Source organism: Berghia stephanieae, chromosome 2 (assembly GCF_034508935.2).
Source record: "Berghia stephanieae isolate SIO BIC M18660-M18661 chromosome 2, UCSD_Bste_1.3, whole genome shotgun sequence".
Classification (NCBI taxonomy): domain Eukaryota; kingdom Metazoa; phylum Mollusca; class Gastropoda; order Nudibranchia; family Aeolidiidae; genus Berghia; species Berghia stephanieae.
Genome location: NC_088361.1, coordinates 120,606,974 through 120,626,843, shown reverse-complemented (window position 1 = coordinate 120,626,843; position 19,870 = coordinate 120,606,974). Strand labels below are relative to the sequence as shown.

The following is a 19,870-nucleotide window of genomic DNA, read 5'->3' as shown; positions in this document are numbered from 1 at the left end:
CCCCCTTTCTACTCGTTTACATACGAATCGTATTCATCTTCATTTCCCTTTCACTCTCGGCCATGACGTGCTTGCAACGGCCTTCACCGCCAGATTTTCATTCCTAATGAATATATTGATCATAATCATCATCATTGCCCTATTCACCCTGGATCAGGGTGTAGACCACAGACAAACAGTTTCCATACTTCTCTATCTTGAGCTAACTTAAAAAATATCTCGTTCCATGTCTAATCACTGCTCTGTATATCAGCGTCTTTAATTCTTCTCCTTGTTTCCCGTGGCCTTCCACGATCTTCTGCCCTGAGAGTTCCAGTCCAATACCTTCTTTGTTTTAAAGTGGAGTTATTCTTTCTAAGTGTGTGTCCAATCCACCTCCATCATCTTCTTCCTATTTCCTCACCCATTGGTTCTTCTTCTTCTTCTTCTTCTTCTTCTTCTTCTTCTTCTTCTTCTTCTTCTTCTTCTTCTTCTTCTTCTTCTTGTGGAAACCTCCAATATTGTCAGGGATCACTCCACATTTTGTAGGTTTTTGCTGTGTTTTTTTTCCCATACTTTTTCGTTCTTAATTCTATCCATCCATTTTATTCTGAGTTGCTTAAGCATGCACTTTTTAACGAAAATCGGTATGTTAATTCTACAAGATATTAATATAATATGTGATAAATTATGCTGAAGATTTTCCCAGTTGTTATGTGAATATTGGACGATAACGTCAAACTCTCGCACTCTTATTGACTATTTTATGTGACCCATCATCTCAATGCGGTATTATGTCGGAATGGACTAGATGCTTGAAATTGAATTTTCTAGCCACGAAAATTAAACTGGGGATGACTTGGTGGAGATTAAATACAATTTCTCAGATTGGAAAAACTCAAAGTTCGTTTTTCTTATCATTTCAACTCTAAATTCACTTCTCGTGGTCGACTGCATCCCATCGTAATACCGCTTTGAGAGGACGGGTCACATATGTCTTTTTGCCATTTTGGCCAAGAAAACCATTATCATTATTTAATTGTTCATTTTTATCCCCCCCCCTCCCCCTCTCTCCCGCCTTATTCAGACGAAGTACGAACTGAGGCTAAGAATGATAACACTATATATTAGGACTAAATGGCCAATACGCTTCTACAGCCGTAACGTCACTTCCCTCGTAATGACGCATGGTAACATAGTAACTGGCTCTAAACTATGGGACGCCCTTATGAAATATTTCTTCGACGAGCATAAAAGCGTATCCAGAGGGAAAAAGAAACCACATAAAAATCTAGTATCATGTTTTGACTTTTACACATTCTGATCACAAGACATAGGAAAAGTTCTAGCCAGCATGAAGAATAAAAAGTACCGATTTTCTTTGTTTAGAACCACGATGGCCGCCGTTGCTGGGCGACGTGACATCAGACTATTGAATCCAATTAAGAGACAAGTACATCAACACTTAAATGTGGTCAAGTACAATACAAACTAGGCAGTCGGGTTTATCGAACTTTTGATATTCCTCTAATTTCGTTTGTCATTCTTACTAATTTTCTCCCAATACATTTCCGCTTATGGAGCAACTTCCTTATTCTGTACAGTTGGACCCTGAAAAACGCTTATTCAAAGTTTGGCCAGAAAACTCGTCCCTTCAATAAAAAAAAAAAAAAATTAAATTGAGCTTTTATATAGCGCAATATCCACTAAATGTGCTCAAAGCGCTTTACAAGGGTTCCCTGGTCAACAGCAACATTTAACATGAAGGACGGGACATAACGCCTATAAGGCGATATTACAATTTTTCGGACAAAGACAACGCTGTTAACGGCCAGGTACTCATTTTAAACCTGAGTACGGTGAGAGAATGTGAGTAAAGAGTCTTTTCCAAGGACTCAACTATGCGCCGAGCGCGAGGCTCGAACCCAGGACCTTCCGATCCGAAAGCGAGTGTCATACCACTAGACCACATAGCCGCACAATATATAAATATCGAGTGATCAAAATGACTCTCATCTTGGCAAACACTATTTAAAAACGTGTGGATTTGTGGTCTAGTTGTATGATACTTGCCTTGGACTTGTAAATCACGATTTATATCCATCTGTGGGCAGTTGACACTGATTAAAATCACCAACAATAATTAGTGGACTGTCCGGGTGGCGTAGTCGTAATGACGATACATGCTTATTCAGTAATTAACTTTTGGGCTAGGTGGAATATAAAAATTAACAATGGTCACAACTCGAAACTCCTGAAGCAAGTAGTGTTGACGTAGAAACAAAGAAAGTAGTTCAATGTCAGGAGTGTCGTTTTGATCATTTATATTTACAATTTTACACCATCTGTCATTCACGTATATGCATAAAATCTCCCCCCCCTTTGTATTTCCCTAATGATGTTTCTCTATCCTTTCTGTACAAAGTAAAATTTGCCAATCAATACTACTATCGGTATCCATAAACGAAAGCCATACTTCTGTAAGACTGATAATACAAGAATTTTTATAATAATAATCAAACTTGGAGAGAGCAGTGTGGGTGGCTATCTTATTACGAAGTGATCTAACATTGGAAAGTATTATTGGCGGAGTGGTGGTTTAGATCCTCGTCTATTTTTCACGCCTCCTCTTTTGCCCCCCTTTTGAGCTCATTTTGTGGGTAATGAGCTTTATAAATGACCAAGCTAAAGCTCACGTTATTGATAAAAGACTCTCATCAATTCTTATCTCCTAGTTATTCATTTGCCATTCTTTTTTGTTGTTATAAATTTCAGGTTTTATTTCTGCGCAATCATGCAGTCATTTCACATGACAAAAGGTGTTTTCACACCAGTGGGCAAGGAAAAGCCCACACCTGTCACCAATAAAGGTAAGAAAAACAAGGATAAACTACAACATCGCAGTGCCACAATATCTTGTCTATTCTATTTTATCCTTATTGTTGATAACGAGATTATTATTAATTAGTATTCAATGTCAATTAATTGATAATATTGCGAATTGAATATCCAATACATGAAAAAGTGTCACATTCAATATTTGTAGTATAATTTACTCTGTTTACATTCATTTGACATGTCCAACGTGTACACTCGAGAGTTCCAAATGACTGATGTACACAATACAATAGTATCCAATGTTACATCATTCGGTAAAATCAAATATAATGTTGATAAGATCTTGATCAACGGCATTCTTAACATTATAAATTGAATTAGATTTTTTTGGTCTCAAACTTTAGATTATTCCAAATTGTCACAGTCCTTTGAATTAGATTATTTTTCCTTATAGACGAATTACATCTTTCAACAAATCTTTCAACATATCTCCCCTAGTGTTTGTAACATGCGAATAATTAAAATAAATCAATATAATCTATATTGTAAGAACCATGTAGGAGTCTATATATATGAATAAGATCACCTCTTATCCTACGATATTTTAGTGAAGGCAAATTTAGATATTTTAATCTATCGAAATAGGCTAGATGTCGAATATCAGGTAAAAGTCTTGTAGCGCGTCTTTGCACGTTCTCAATGTTAACAGACTGTCGATTAAAGGAGGGACTCCTTCTGAGTATTTCCGTACTCTAGACAAGGTCTTATGAAAGACTTATTAAGTTGGACAAACGTTTTAAAATCAAGATAGCTAAAGCTTCTGAATATAATTCCTTCAAGCTTGTTCGCTCTTTTTATACAATCGCATATGTGTTCATCAAAACACAATCTATTATCAAAGATGATCCCCAAGTTCCTTTCTGAGCATGTCGTTCACAAAACAGTCGTATTGTTGTCACCTATGTGACAGGAAAATTAAGGGTTGGATCTATTAATTTGCAGCACTTCACATAAAGTGATATTGAAGTAAAGCTGCCCATTTTCAGACCAATTGTATAGTGAATTTATATCACTTTGTAAGATATCTTAATCTAATGTTAGTGTATAAATTTTGGTGTCATCAGCAAAAAAATTGCATTTAGAATTTATAGTATCAGGCAGATCATTTATATAGATAATGAACAGTAAAGGACCAAGTACACGGCCCTGAGGGACACCACTAGTTGCGCATATGAAGTCAGAACAACTTCCACCTACGACAACCCGTTGTGTACGGTCAATTTAAAAAAGAGACAATCCAGTTATAAATATTACTAGTAATTCCATAACCTTTAAGTTTAAAAAATAACCTTTTGTGTGGGCACAGATTCGAAAGCTTTCCTGAAATCCAAATATATAACATAAATATTGCATTTTTCATCAATGCATCTTGTAAAATCATCCATTACTTGCAATAACTGCGTTATGCAAGAGCGTCCCTTTTTAAATCCATGTTGACAATTATTTAGCAATTGATTCATTTCAAGAAAAGTAACTATTTTCTCTTTAACTATACTCTCTATGATTTTACAAAGAATACAAATTAGACTTATTGGTCTGTAGTAAGAAGGATCTCATAGATCACTCTTTTTGAATATTGACGAAACAATTGCAATTTTCCAACCACCAGGGAGTACACCACCAAAAAGAGATTTGTTATATAAATAGCAGAAAGAAAGTGTTATTCCCTTTGCAAATTATTATTATCATCATCATCATCATCATCATTATCATTATTATTATTATTATTATTATTATTATTATTATTATTATTATTATTATTATTATTATTATTATCATTATTTACATATTTTGATGACAGAACAAAGGAAAAACGCGGAAATAGGAAAAAGGGAAACAATGGTACAAACTTGTCCTTTGGACAGCTCGGTTCCTTTTTACATAGAAACTCTATATCAGTTGTCCAACTGGTGGTGACTGGTAGTGTTTATACCTGGTGTTCTTTTTCTAAATCCAGATACACGATAAACGATAAACACATATTTGACTATTAGATCAGGTGATATAAATAGGATGTTCAAAGGGAATAATAACACGTTACAAAGGGTATTTCTTTTGTCGACGGGTTTCGGCGGGTTTCATAAAAAGGAAACACCGCGTTACAAACGTCATCCTTTTGTAGAAAATTGGTATCGATCTGTGTATGGCCATTGGAACTCGTTGATAACGAGATTATTATTATTATTATTATTATTATTATTATTATTATTATTATTATTATTATTATTATTATTATTATTATTTTTAATAATAATAATAATAATAATAATAATAATAATATAATAATAATAATAATAATAATAATAAATAATAAATAGTAATAATAATAATTATATTATTATTATTATTATTATTATTATTATTATTATTATTATTATATTATTATTATTATTATTATTAATATCCTTAATTTCATTATCATTTATTTATTAATATCCTTAATTTCATTATCATTATTATTAATATCCTTAATTTCATTATCATTATTATTAATATCCTTAATTTCATTATCATTATTATTAATATCCTTAATTTCATTATCATTATTATTAATATCATTAATTTCATTATCATTATTATTAATATCCTTAATTTCATTATCATTATTATTAATATCCTTAATTTCATTATCATTATTATTAATATCCTTAATTTCATTATCATTATTATTAATATCCTTAATTTCATTATCATTATTATTAATATCCTTAATTTCATTATCATTATTATTAATATCCTTAATTTCATTATCATTATTATTAATATCCTTAATTTCATTATCATTATTATTAATATCCTTAATTTCATTATCATTATTATTAATATCCTTAATTTCATTATCATTATTATTAATATCATTATTACGAGCTACACTTCAATTCCAATTGTTCTATTTGTTCTTTATTCCAGTAAGTGCGATGGGTGTTCGTAACAAAGTCCTATCCGTGTACTACCCTGATAACACAGACGAGATGATGGTCATCGTCGACTGCTAGTGAGTCCTTACACTTTGTAAATGTCATGTACAGTAGTCGTCTCCCCAATTGGATAAGTGATTCCTCGTGTCATATCACAAACATTATTAATCCAGCCTTTTGAAGTTTATGTAATCTAGATATATTCTCGATGAAAAATGGGACACAACGAATGATGAATAGGTTATCCCATGGATTACAAATGAAACCAAACTCATATACTAACTTTGGGCACAGACATAATTTATTCGGGTCTTTTGGTTCACAATATATATATATATATATATATATATATATATATATATATATATATATATATATATATATATATATACATATATATATATATATATATATATATATATATATATATATATATATATATATATATATTTATATTGTTACAGTGAATGACATAATCAGTCGAATTGTGAAAAGCTTCGAACTGAGATATTGCCAAGTTTAGTTAGAAGATCAATTTTTTATTTTCAAAAATGAGTCTTGTCATAAATGGTTAAATCAAACCTTTTTTTACATCTTCATGACATATCACAGCTTAATTTCACTTCTAAACATATTTTAGAGCTAGTCAAGTTGAAAAAGTATGAAATTTGAGAAAAGTTGCTGGATACCTTTCCCATACATCTCACTATAACTTCATCAAAAGTCACCCCATTTACTTCAAATAAAGATTAAAATACTTTGGGAGCATATGCTTTCATAAAATGTAAAGAAACGGACATCAAAAATTTTTACCTTCCGACTGATTATGTCATGCACTGACATATATATATATATATATATATATATATATATATATATATATACACACACACACACACACATATATATATATATATATATATATATATATATATATATATATATATATATATATAACAAATAATACGGACGATCTACATTAATATCGAAAAAGTTACAAATGTACCCAAAACCATAGAAATGTGTTTTTTAAAATCTCCGATAATACTTTATTTGACAAGAGTGATAAAACGGGAAACAACTCATTTTATACTAATAAAGATAACAACATATCTGATCTGACGATATTCCAAAAGTAATTTTTCCAGCATTCGACAAACAAATATCGCCTGGGACATATAAAGAACCTCGTAAAATTTTTTCAATAACTCTCTTGGTTCCACATTATTGGCATATTATGAGGTTTAAAAATCTCATCTAGATCTAGCTAGATGTCTAAAGTTGAATTGCAAGTTTGAGATTTGTATCTTAATTGCAACTGACATTGCGCACAACAACAAAAACTTATCTAACATTTTCTAAAAATTGTGTTCAAAATGTGTACACCCGTTCACTTCTACGTCATGAATTCCAATTTTCATGCGCATTTAGAGATTTTGTTGAAATGTTTTACTTACTGTACCATATTCCCCCGCCCGCCCCCCCCCCCCCCCCCCCCCAATCTGACATATAACCAGTTAGGCTTTTGGAATTTGACAAGAGGCTCTGACCATAGTTGATTTAGTCTTTTTTCAGTTTGTTTAATTTATCTTTTAAATTGATTCAATTCCAACGTTTTAACAATAATATGCCCTTTTAATTGCGCCACGAGGTATAAAGACTTATGAAGGATTTCGTTTTCACGTTTTTTTCCTGGAAAAATAATAAAACAACAGACAGAAATTGCTTTTTATTGTGTCAAAATGTGTGGACAGAGTATCAATTTTGTCCACTCTTTTTGCTCCCTCTGAGAAGCTATTTCTGCTATTAAGTTAATGAGAAACTAAAGAAAATAAAGCTTTCTACTTTTTTTTCAAGATATCTTAGTAACTTAAATGATGACGATTGTGTTGAATATTACAATTTCAATTAAATGATATACGGATTTTGAGAGACATCAGCAATTATTTTGACCCAAAAGACCGAATCTACAAGGTTCTTCCTTTTGGTAAATAAAATAACCGGTTTCGGTTTAAAATAATTTTAAAACACCTTATTCTAATATCTTAGAAAATCTAAGAATACAAAATGGTAAAATTGAATGAAACAATTGATACCATAGATCATACGTTTTTAGAAATATCAGAGTGACAAATTAGGGAGCAGGCACTGGTGTAAGACAAAAACCTGAGCAAGTGTGTATGAAACAGCGCCAAACAAAGCAAGCAAGAGGAAGACTGATTTTTTTCTCGTATTTTTCTTTATCTGGCACCATTTTATAAAAGTTTTTAGATCTTTAAATTATTTTTTTCGCGCACCACATCATTATTCGGTCGGGTATCACTTTTTATCGGACCCGTATTTTAATAGGAACAGAGAAGAAATTAGTATTTATATTTTTAAAAAAAGCTTTCGCTAGTAATTTACATATTTTGATACAGAACATAAGAAAGACGAGGAAAGAGAACAAAAAAAAAAAAAAAAGAAAAAAAAAAAAAAAAAGAAAAAGAGAAACAATGGTACAAACTTGTCTTATTGGCAACTCTTAGCATTATGATAACACACGACTCTTCCACTCTCCCCAAAGAGGCATAAGGTTGGTCTCGTCATTGGGGACATGATTTTATCTTTGAAGTCTAATAAAAACTTGCTCTATCAGATGTCTCTTGGTGAAGGCAATCAACTACCGCACTCTGAAAAAAACTTAATATATAAAATGTACAAAGTATGTTTTGTGCTCTCGATGAAACTATATTTACTCAATAAAAACACATACACATTCCATATTTCTGACTATATATTTGATGTTCAACATTGAAATCATTCCGGTATAATATCGTTTTGGGACGATGGGTCAGAATCAATGAGCATATCATTTATTTAGTTGATTTGTATTAAGGGGCGGTTTGGGTCTAATTATTAGGAAAATCCTTAGAAAAATTGATTTTGAGATTTTGGTGGAAAATGATATTTTATTATCTTAGAAATAATATAATTGAAGTCCAAATACTTAAAGTAGACTATAAATGCACGAAAAACAAAGTCGAAAATGGTACAGGTAGTAAGAAAAGTGTGAAAAACGGGAAGCCATTTTGCTATTTTCTCAATATGTCATTTTTCTAAGGGTATGGGAAACTGTGTCAAACGTTTCTCAGAATCTATTCAATGAAATTGTCTGAAAATTTCCATAGTAATCACAGAGATAATTTATTATGTCACATCAGAGAGATTTTTTTATAAGATATGTGAATTTTGAATTATAATCCTAATTCTGAATTTTTAAGGTTAATTTTGTCATAACATTTTGATTCTCAACTTTGTAATGTTCTAATAAAAATTCCATAAGCTAAAGCCGTAAAATCTCTCTGTTGTGACACACTATGGTAGAATGTTGACAAAAGGGAAGAATATGGAGGTCATTCCTTTATTAGTTTTTGTGGAACGTTTGCCACAAGATTGTTATATTTTTTGATGCCAGACCCCCAAATTAGGTCGCAAAATCGGTATCAACACAGATAATTAAATTTTTTCACCATAAATGTTGTTTTTTAACCTATATTGACGATACTGAATGATTAAAACCGCCCAAAATAGGTAATTAAACTTTTTTTTAGAAAAGACCCAAACCGCCCCTTAATCTAACACTGATAATGATTTGCCTTTTTTTACTTTTTCTTCTCATTCACAGCATGTTTCACCAAGCACTCAGTAGATACCGGAGATGTATTGACTTCAAGGGTGACCACATGGAAATCCCACCAGTCTTCATGTCTGTCTATTTCAACAAGTCTTTGATTGCCTTGGGATCATCGGAGCTTTCCCGATCACCAATCCTCGGGGCGGTTCATTTCAAACAGGAAGTCACTGTTTACCAAGATCTCGCGCCGCTTCTAACCAGCTTGTTCTCCATGAGTTGTTATGCGGAAGAATACAGAATCACGGAGAAAGGCGTAGAGGTAGACATAGTGATGAAAATCTTTGATGAACACGAGATCTTGGTTTGGGATGCCGTCGTTACTGGGATATCCCTTCTGCCGAACAGCAAAAGAAAAAGGAAAGTATCTTCTGAAATCAGTAAAGACCAAATAATAGCAGAGGAAGGTGATTTCGTTCCTTACAAACAAGACATTATCACGACAGACCATCTAACCGGACTGAAGTTTGCCAAAGCTAGTATGGACTACCAGCCTCAGCACTTGTGGGGATGGAGTGCCAAGATTGTCGGCTTCAACAGTCCTATAGCTCATGGACTGTGGACGATGGCGGTGGCCGCGGAGAGAATAATGAGATCAGAGACTTGTTACCGAGATGTCTACCCCCTCCAATTGGAAACCAGCTTCCGGCGTCCTCTAGTTTTGGGAAATTCTGGACTTCTTCATTACGAGAAGCCGGATGGTGAAAAGAATTTGTCCCATTTTAAAGTCATCCACCCTAAGACAAAACTGGCCTACGTCACTGGTAAAATCTATGTTGGACCCAAGAACAAAAAGGAATGATATTTGGCCATTTAGGTTATATTAAAAAACAACAACATACAAGACATATACGATATGGAAGAGAAGCCGTTGCAACTTGTTCAGTTCCCTAGTTATGATGTTTTTCTCTATCTTGAGAACTTTCAGCATATTGACAATAATATATGTCAAGGCTGAGAGTGATTTGTCTATAATCTTACGCATACTTGCTCTTGAAATAAATGTGTATTAACGCTGGGGCACTAGTCGTATTTATATAGGTTATATATTTATAATTCAGTCTAACACAAGGGAACTGTCACAAGAATACAACACATTTTCTCAATGCACTGAACAATTTCATGGTATTCATTCTTTCAAGTTTTGTAAGGTGTTCTAAATGCGCTATTTAATTTATTGAGAACTTGGTATATATTGAACGCTTCTTGAGATGGACATGTGACAAAGCCTGTTCAATTTTGTCATGATCTATTATTAATGCTACTGATTGTGAGTATTTGAAAACATTGCACAAATGACGACTAAACCTGTCTGGATTCGTCCTGATCTAATTTCAATGTTACAGATTGAGTTGATATTTTGAACATTGACATTTCGTCCTATAACATAATCATAATGCATTCTGGTACGAATGAATACTTACCACATATATATGTTATAGAAATATATACATATATATATATTATATATATATCTATATATATATATATAACACTTGTGCATTTTTATAGCGAGCCCATTTTGTGGATTTAGCGCTAAATGAAAGCTCAAGTTTTAAAACCGTATGTCATGAATCTTGATATTTGGGATGAAAGTAAGCCACTGTAAAAATTATTTGGTAAAACTGTCTGATTTACTTTCAATAGATGCTTGAAAATATAAAGGCCAAGACTGGTATGGGGTATCTATTTATTAATATTCAATTTTGACTGTTAGTTAGAATTGGTTAAGGATAACATTTTTAATGAAATGAAATTGTTCAACAGATGTTGACTGTTGGATTAAGTGTGTTGTGTTTTTGTGTTGTGTGTGTGTGTGTGTGTGTGTGTGTGTGTGTGTGTGTGTATGTTATGTGTGAGTGAGTGTATGTGGTTTTTCATATGAACGTGTTCTTGTGTTGTTAAAAAGATAATTCTAGTTTATAGTAATAACGAGAAAACGGGACAGTAGGCTTTTCAAACAAAGGTTAGATAATTGTGTCATTCTCAATACTCACACTTGTCATACAAATGTATTCTCTCTGTTATATGAGTATTATGTGTATTAAGCGCATATTAAAGGGGCGCACTTCCCACTCTTTGTAAAACCATTGATTCATCTTATTGTCCACCATCTTGCATTTAAAATATCATTGGTATTCACAAACATTAAGTATTCGTTCATTTTATGAAAACTAGGGTAGAATAGTCTTGACGTCACACCTTATACTTTTCCGGTTCCAAAATCATTGGAAGTGTGCATGTAACCAGCCCATCGGAGGACTAATAATGAATAGGTTTCATAATGTGGCATAACTATTTTAGTAGCAGGTGGTATAGCAGATTTTTAGATTACGTGACATAAAAGGTCGTGGATGGTCTTTTTTGACGGCCAGCATATTTTTAGACTAGAAAATAAGATGGAAACAGGAAGATCAATTACTCCGGAAGAGTGGTTTTACACTTCCAATGAGATTGGAACAAGTGTTTTGACGTCGCACTTTTATTCCCTGTTGTAAGTACTCTATCCCCAACCAGTGTTTTGCATGACCTACAGTTTAAGGATTGCTATAGAGAAACCATTCAATGATTGTATTCTTATAGAGCACCATGTGATAATTTCAAATTTCTGGATGGAATTTTTAATGCTTTCCCCGCACAATATTGGGAGTAAAATTTTCTCTACATGAAAGAAGAATCATGACCTCTTTTCCTTTTAACGGGCCCCAATATTTGTATTTTTTATGTCAAAAATGAAACCCATCGTCTCAAAACTTGACGTTTATTTTTATTCGTATTGGTGGGGAATAAATAGAATTTCTTGCATTGCTAAAAACTGAAAGTTGCTGTTTTTTATCATTTAAAGACTAAATTCACTTTGTGGCTCCCGGCTCATCACGACATAATACGGTTTTGAGACGTGGGGGAACATATGCTTTTATTTTTAGTTATTCCTTGTATTCATTCAGCTTATTCTACGCCAAAAAAACTTTCATATCCTTTGGAATAAAATGCTATATGATCTGATTTCTCTCTTCATTCATTGAGTTTTCTCGTTTTACCATTCAAGTGGTAACTGGAATAGTTTTAGACCACAACACAATTCTTATATTATGTATATCTTACAGGTGGGAAAGGGTCATAGGATGCGGCTATGTGTTCGGATCGGAAGGTCCTGAGTTCGATACCTCGAGCGGCGTAAAGTTGAGTCCTTGGAAAAGGATCTTTACTCACATTCTCCAACCGTACTCTAGTGTAAAATGAGAACCTGGCCTTTAAAAGCGATATCTCTGTCTGAAAAAAAATATGTAATATCGCCTAATAGGCGTCATTTCTCATCCTACATGTTATGTGTTAATGTTAGCTAGAGACCCCTTGTAAAGCGCTTTGAACACCTTTAGGGGTTATACGAGATATAAAAGCTCAAGTTAAAAAAAAAGTATTGATGCTCTACGTGTTGGTAAAATACTCACTTGATCTGCCCCCCCCCTGTACAAACACACAAAATCATAGAAGGAAAGAAATTGACATCACTGAGCTCTTTGTTATTGTTTTTAGACAACCATTTTGGTGATTAGTTCTTATAGAATACGCTTCAACTGTCGTGACGTCACTTCCCTCGTAATGACGCATGGTAACTTAGTAACTGGCTCTAAACTATCGGAACCATGGCGGACGCCCTTATGGATTACCTCTCCGACGAGCATAAAAGCGTATCCAGAGGGGGAAAAAAATAAATCTGATCATGTTTTGACTTTTACACATTCTGATCACAAGACATATGAAAAGTTCTAGCCAGCATGAAGAATAAAATGTACCGATTTCCTTTGTTTAGAACCACGATGGCCGCCGTTACTGGGCGACGTGACATCAGACTATTGAATCCAATTGATTATAAACGTTCAAGGTTACTCACCGTTTTGTGTTTTGGTACGTTTTACCCGGCTGACGCATGCTGTGAGTATTTTACCCAAACACACATATCAATATAACTTTAAAGGCTGTAGTCTGTTTTCGTCCGTTTCAAAATACATGATCACACATTTCACAAACCGTGTTATGTAAAGTCCCGAATCTTTGCCTACCGTTTTACAAGACCTAATGGATCCTCAATATGAATAATGTATCTTGTATGGGTGACACTTAACCGCTAATTCCTTTGATGTTTTGCTGTGTTTTCGTTTTTACCACCCAGAACATTAGACTTTTAGTGTTAAAAAATTCTAATGTTCTGGATTTTTGTCTTGCATTCTCCTTTGTCTGGCACTATTTTTGCCATAATATATTTTCAGATTTATTCCCCTCCGTCAACGTTGCATTTCACACCTCGCACTTGATTCGAGACAAACTGCACCACCAAGCATCATTGAAATACAGTCAAGGAAGGAAAGTAAATACATGTAAACCAAGATGCGAAAGTACCTAATAGATAATGTTCCAATCCAATCCAAAATAGTTGCAGCTTCATTTTCTCCAACATAGTTTGTTATGGTATGACTTACTAACACGAATTCGCAGCTTCGACTCCACAGCTTCAGCTTCAACCGGTTCTCTTATTCTTGTGGTGACGATTCTTCAATTGTCACTGTCTTGTGCCTTTATCTCTGATGTTTGAGGTCTCTGCCAGTGATGTTAATCTGGTTTCGTCCTATAGTTTCACATCGATCTCGAGGGTTAGAGGTAATGTTGTTGGGACATTTGTTTTGGCCAGAGAAATAGTGAATCATTGCTTTATTGGCAAGAATTTCAGGTTTACAACGTGGAAAATATCCGAAAAGTTTCCACCTTATCTAAAAAAATTGAATTGACAAGAGTTTTTCGTTGCACTTTGTGATTTAATCTTCGCGAAACAACAATTAAATATCAATATCCACCCTTTCTGTCGGCTTTTTCACTTGACAACACAATTATCTCTGATCTGTTCAATTATCGTTTTTACACCCTTTAGCACAGAGTCCAAAAAATTGCGTGCACTTCAATTAACAAATCACACGCGCCCCTGATCGAAAGATCACATTGTCTAAGTCCATTACTATAACAAATCGTCCATTTCACCATCCGATGAGCAATCATAGTCCCCGAGCCAAACCGGTGGCCTGCGCCACCCGCCCCAACCCGTCTCAATCAGCCAACTTTTCCAATTTCATCTTATGGCTCTGCGCTACATGGATTCACTTCTTCACCGACTCCAGGTCGCCCGAAACATATGCTCTCTACATTTTCCTCAACGCCTTCTTCCTCCAATATCTGAATTTCACCTTCTCTTTCCTCACCATCACTTTCCTCCAATCTCTGAATATCAAACCCCCATTGTGACCTGGTGATGTTCTCCATATTGTCTTCGCTTTCTGCTTCAACGACACTCCGTATATCCCACACGTGTCGTGGTATACCATCAACATCAACATTGTTTATCGAATTCACTGCAGTCACAGTTTTTTCCCCATTTTGATGTACATCTGGCATGAGGCGGTTTCACCCAAACTCTCTCACCAACCTTGAATCTTCCACTAATTCTTTCACTGTCATTACTAGGAGCTTCATTCTCGGCGGTCTGATTATCTCTCCACTTGTACTTATAGATCGCACGAAACGGCACAGTCTCCCCATCTATGCCGTGCCTGGGTGTAGAATTATACCAATAAACAACCTCCATGGGTGAAATGTTTGCCCTTTCTGCCAACGTCTTACTTGTTCGATGATGACCGAAATACAGTCCCATTGAGCATTAGAATTTCTTTCACAACCCCCCTCTCAAGAAACAACTGATTTAATGTTGCAGTAAAAAGTTCCGCCGTTTCAAAAGTGCTTCAATTGTGTCTGAAATGGTTTTGGCTATCTAAAACACATTACTCTACCGTTGGTCTTATTTGTTTAAAAAAGCTGTAATAGAAAGGACCTTTCGGATGCAATTCAATAGTACCTATAATGGGACGCAAGTTCTGTGGCGAGCCTTTTGGTTTTCCTGGCTTCTGCAGGGTTTCCATAACCCCATTGCTTATCCATATATGTGACCATTCGCCACAAAACGGTATTATGTCGGGTTGATTAAGATGTTAAAATTTGAATTTGAATTTGAATTTATAGCCAGACATATCAGACTGTGTTGAGTTTATACGATTTATTGAGGAGAATGGATACCATATTTTAGGATGCTAACAGTTTATATTTTTGACCAGTTTAACATTAAATCCGGATTTTAAGCATATGGTTCGTTCCGACATAATACCGTTTTGAGACGATGGGTCACATATTGTCAACCTTGATTACAACACTCTTGTTAATGATGAAACCCTTTAATCAGGCTACCAATGGAATTTTCATGTTCTTTCTTCTTTCCTAATTTCGATTTATATTCTCCTGCAAATGTTGATTTGATTTCTTGCATAGAAAGTACACGGAAAGCATTTGAAAAAATATGTGTGCTTCGAATTGAATTCACCGGATTGAAAAATTTCAAAGACAAAGGTAGGGCATAATCGATCTCGATTATAAATGTTTTTGCCCCAACATCGCATTTACCTAAAAATATAACGTAAGAATTAGACAAACTGTAAAACGATCAAGTCATTCTGCTAAAATCATTTACAAATTATAACAGGCCAGGCGAAGTTGTCGTTCGAAACCTCATCGCTGCCGCGAAATTTTTATTCTCTATTGTCTTCTGGCACATTCCCACTCACGTCATTTCTTGTTATTATCAACATAAGTGCCTGCTTCACTCACCTTTCTGAATTAATTTTTACAAATAATACCTTGGTAATATTAGCAGGAGAATTTAACTCAAAATTGGGAGAGAAAAAAGAACATGAAAATTGTTTTGATATACCATCTTATAAATACTATCTATAATTCAGGTTGTTTAATTCTTCCGAAAAACATCGACCGTACCATTGCAGTTGTGACTGGATTATTCAATTCTTTTAACCAACAATGGCTGATTTTCATAAGGAAAAAAAGGACAAGTCTCCACCCAAAAGATTCTCCATAATTTCTTCAAGGGCCAATGCAGTGCCTACTCTAGAAATTAGTGGATCCGACTTAAGTGATTTAAAAGCTCTTTATGATCGACAGTTCAGAAGATCGTCCGATCTGACAAAGGCTATGCCTGTTCTTTCCGCTCAACGTACTTCAATAACAAAGCACAAACATAATGTGGGCTTCGATATTAGTTTCACTATTCCGGAAAGATTTTCAGATACCAGATTCTCCAAAGCGCACTTTGCTCAATTATCCAGTGGTGATTTACCCGATTACATCAAAAGAAAATCCGTGTCCAAATGTTTAAAAGAAAAGAATGACTTCTATGATGGGCGTAGATCTGGGACTGTTGATCAAGATCGAACTTCAGATTTTGACGTCAAGGATTTTACCAGTCCTGTGTGTACTTTTGAGGGAGAAATAACTTTAATAGAAAAATCGCATTGGGATACAATGGAAAAACAACCGATGGAGTTGACTTACGAATGCTCTATCCACGTGATACAATCTTCTATAGACCAAAATTTAAAATTTGATGAAATCTGGACGTGGCCTTGGATTGATTTTAGACAGAACATTCAACAGTTGTATGTGAATGATCGTAATAGTTTCAAGCCCTGTGGAAGCGCAGCTAAATTGTTGCCAAAACTGGTATGTCCGAAGCCACGACATACTTTTAAAAGATATTTGGAGTCAGTGGAGCCCCTTGTGACACCCCATCAATTCCAAACCACAAGGGAAATAGTAAAAAGATTTATCCTCAATGAATATGGCCATTTGTCTGAACATTTTATCATCTCTGACTCTGATAAGAATGTAGACAACTGGATACACAAAACCCTTCAAAATTATGATTATTGCTTATCCCAAGAAGGTTCTCATTTGATGAACATGGGCATCATTGCCCCCTTTTGTCACGACATTTGGCCAGTTGAACCAGATTCAATGTTGCAAAGGGCAATCGTTATCATTCGATTGGCAACCGAGTTCTGGGATCTGATTCGAACCGAGAATTTGAAACCGATTCAAGACGAAAACAAAAATGATATTGACATGCAACAGTTTCTCGATTTGTTCAGCTCGACTACTTTACCAGGCGATCAACAAATATATAAATGTCGATGGATGAGAACGGAAAATGAGGGGGAGACAGCTCGGCACATTATCGTTGTGTACAGAGGGACGATGTTTGTGATGAATGTGGCTGACGAAAACTACCAGCCATTACATTTAGCTGATATCGCAGATAGTTTGAAAGCGTTGAAAAACTTTGTTGTTTCGGATCAAATGTCTCAACGCGACGGACTTAACATTCTCACAGCCTCAGCTCATGTAAAGGATTGGTATGAGGAAAGAAATCGCCTGTCACATTTGGGAAACAATCGGGAATATTTCGACGAAATCGACCAGGCTCTGTTTGTTTTGAGTCTTGATCACATGAATGTTACCGGGCTGGATCATCTGGGGAATGAGGCCATGTTCGCGGATGGCTGCAATCGCTGGTACGACAAAGGACTAAATTTTTATATTCACAACAATGGGTACGTCACTTTGAATATCAACAGTAAATTACTTGATGGCTCAACTGTGGCCTTTCTACTTCATTACATTCATTTACGGATACTGGATGAAAACGAGGCTTGGGTTGATGAAATGGCTACAGTCAGCAGTCTATCCTTGACTCGTCTAATGAATAAACAGGAATGCTCTTTTCAAGACCTGTCACTAAATGAAAAACCTCACAGGGAATCTCTAATGATCACTGATCTGAAAATGCTTGATTTTTCCCTCGATCTTACTTCACATGAAAAGATCGCGACATGCGCAACCTTGTTCAACTCGATATCATCCGGGATTCTGACAGCCATTTGTAAAATTGATGACTTTAATCAATTTTACTTTTCTAGCACGGCGATTAACAAAGACGCATTTGCGCACTTGGTGCTTCAGCTGAATTTCTTCAGAATGTATTACAGACCAGCATCAATGGGAACAAAGGTCGGTATTAAAAAATTCGCCAACACGCGATATGACATCATGAGATCTACGACAAAAGAAAGTGTCCAATGGTGCAAAGCACACTTAGACCAAAACGTTGAGCAAGAAACAAAAAACAAACTGTTTTGGATCGCCCACAAGAAACATATGGAACTTCTTAAAGAATGCATCAACGGAGAAGGCTACGATAATCACTTAAACGCCTTGAGAAATTTGTCGGATGAAAATGGAGTAACACCTGAAAACAACATGTTTGAGGACAAGAGTTATTTCTTGTCCGGAGGAGGTGATCGGTTTGAGATCCTGGCGGAAACGCTTGGAGTGGGATGCACGAGCTGTCCCGTGTTCTTGCCCTGTAATCCAAAAGGCTACGGTGTGGGATACAGTGTGGCCAATGGATTTATATTCTTCACTGTCTCGTCCTGGAAGGAAGAAATGCCAGCGTGCGCTCCATTGTTTGCGGCGACTCTGAAACAGACGTGTCGGGAAATGATTGACTCTCCGCCGGCTAAACTAAAATGTGATCCATCGGCTCATTCTAGTATGATTCCATGTAAACCAGATGACGGAAAATGAATTTAAAATAAAAATGATCAGAAATGTGACCAATCGTCTTAAACTGGTATCGTGTCACGGTTTAGATACTTTAAAAATTAATTTAAGTAAAAAAATATGAGACTATTAATTTTTAAAAAAATGTTAAATTGAGAAGAATGAATACAATTTCTTAAATTGATAAAATCATATTTTCATATTTCTCGTCATTTTGACTTTAACATACGTTTCTATGGCGATTTAGTCGAGTGGTTAGAGCATTGCATTGTGACCCGGAAGGTACCGATTCAGGAACCTTCGTTTTTGTTTTCTTGGACACGTTTATTCAACCCAAATTTTCTCACATTGGACATGGTTAATTACTGCTGACATTGGATGTTTGTTTGATGGATTATTTATATTCTGTTATGGAATGCAAAGACAACGACATCTCACCGTGACAACATGGGTGATTCCTGCTGACATCGGATGTTTGTTTGATGATTATTTATATTCTGTCATGGAATGCCAAGACAACGACATCTCATTGTGACAACATGGGTGATTCCTGCTGACATCGGATGTTTTTTTGGATGATTATCTATATTCTGTCATGGAATGCCAAGACAACGACATCTCATTGTGACAACATGGGTGATTCCTGCTGACATCGGATGTTTTTTTTGGATGATTATTTATATTCTGTCATGGAATGCCAAGACAACGACATCTCACGATGCCACGCGGAAGTGCGTGATTAACATTTTTTTTTGTTGGTTTTTGGTTTACTCTAATACTAATATGTTACTGTTTTGAGACGGCCGGTCATAATTATGAAAATTCAATTTCTACCAGTTTTGGAATTCTCTCCAAAAGAATCTATAGATAGAAAGAAGATGACGTCACTCAG

At 34.9% G+C, this 19,870-nt stretch overlaps 2 protein-coding genes across 2 annotated transcripts in view; both read left to right on the top strand.

Moving 5' to 3' along the window:
* The window catches only part of LOC144963851 (uncharacterized), a 31,747-nt gene extending 19,275 nt beyond the window's left edge, over positions 1-12,472 (top strand). Inside the window, exons 2-4 of the mRNA XM_078897800.1 lie at positions 2,755-2,849; positions 5,788-5,872; positions 9,463-12,472. Of these exons, the coding sequence (XP_078753926.1) occupies positions 2,755-2,849; positions 5,788-5,872; positions 9,463-10,270 (988 nt within the window). The 3' untranslated portion in view covers positions 10,271-12,472. The remainder of the gene's footprint in view (positions 1-2,754; positions 2,850-5,787; positions 5,873-9,462) is intronic.
* Positions 12,473-16,133: 3,661 nt separating this feature from the next.
* On the top strand, positions 16,134-19,541 carry LOC144963850 (peroxisomal carnitine O-octanoyltransferase-like). Its single transcript, XM_078897799.1, has one exon. It carries the CDS (start codon positions 16,381-16,383, stop codon positions 19,000-19,002), a length of 2,622 nt encoding a protein of 873 aa, XP_078753925.1. The 5' UTR covers positions 16,134-16,380; the 3' UTR covers positions 19,003-19,541.
* Positions 19,542-19,870: the final 329 nt, after the last annotated feature.

Excerpts from the sequence above, each read along its gene's own strand:
- LOC144963850 (XM_078897799.1), top strand. The coding sequence starts at position 16,381 with ATGGCTGATTTTCATAAGGAAAAAAAGGACAAGTCTCCACCCAAAAGA.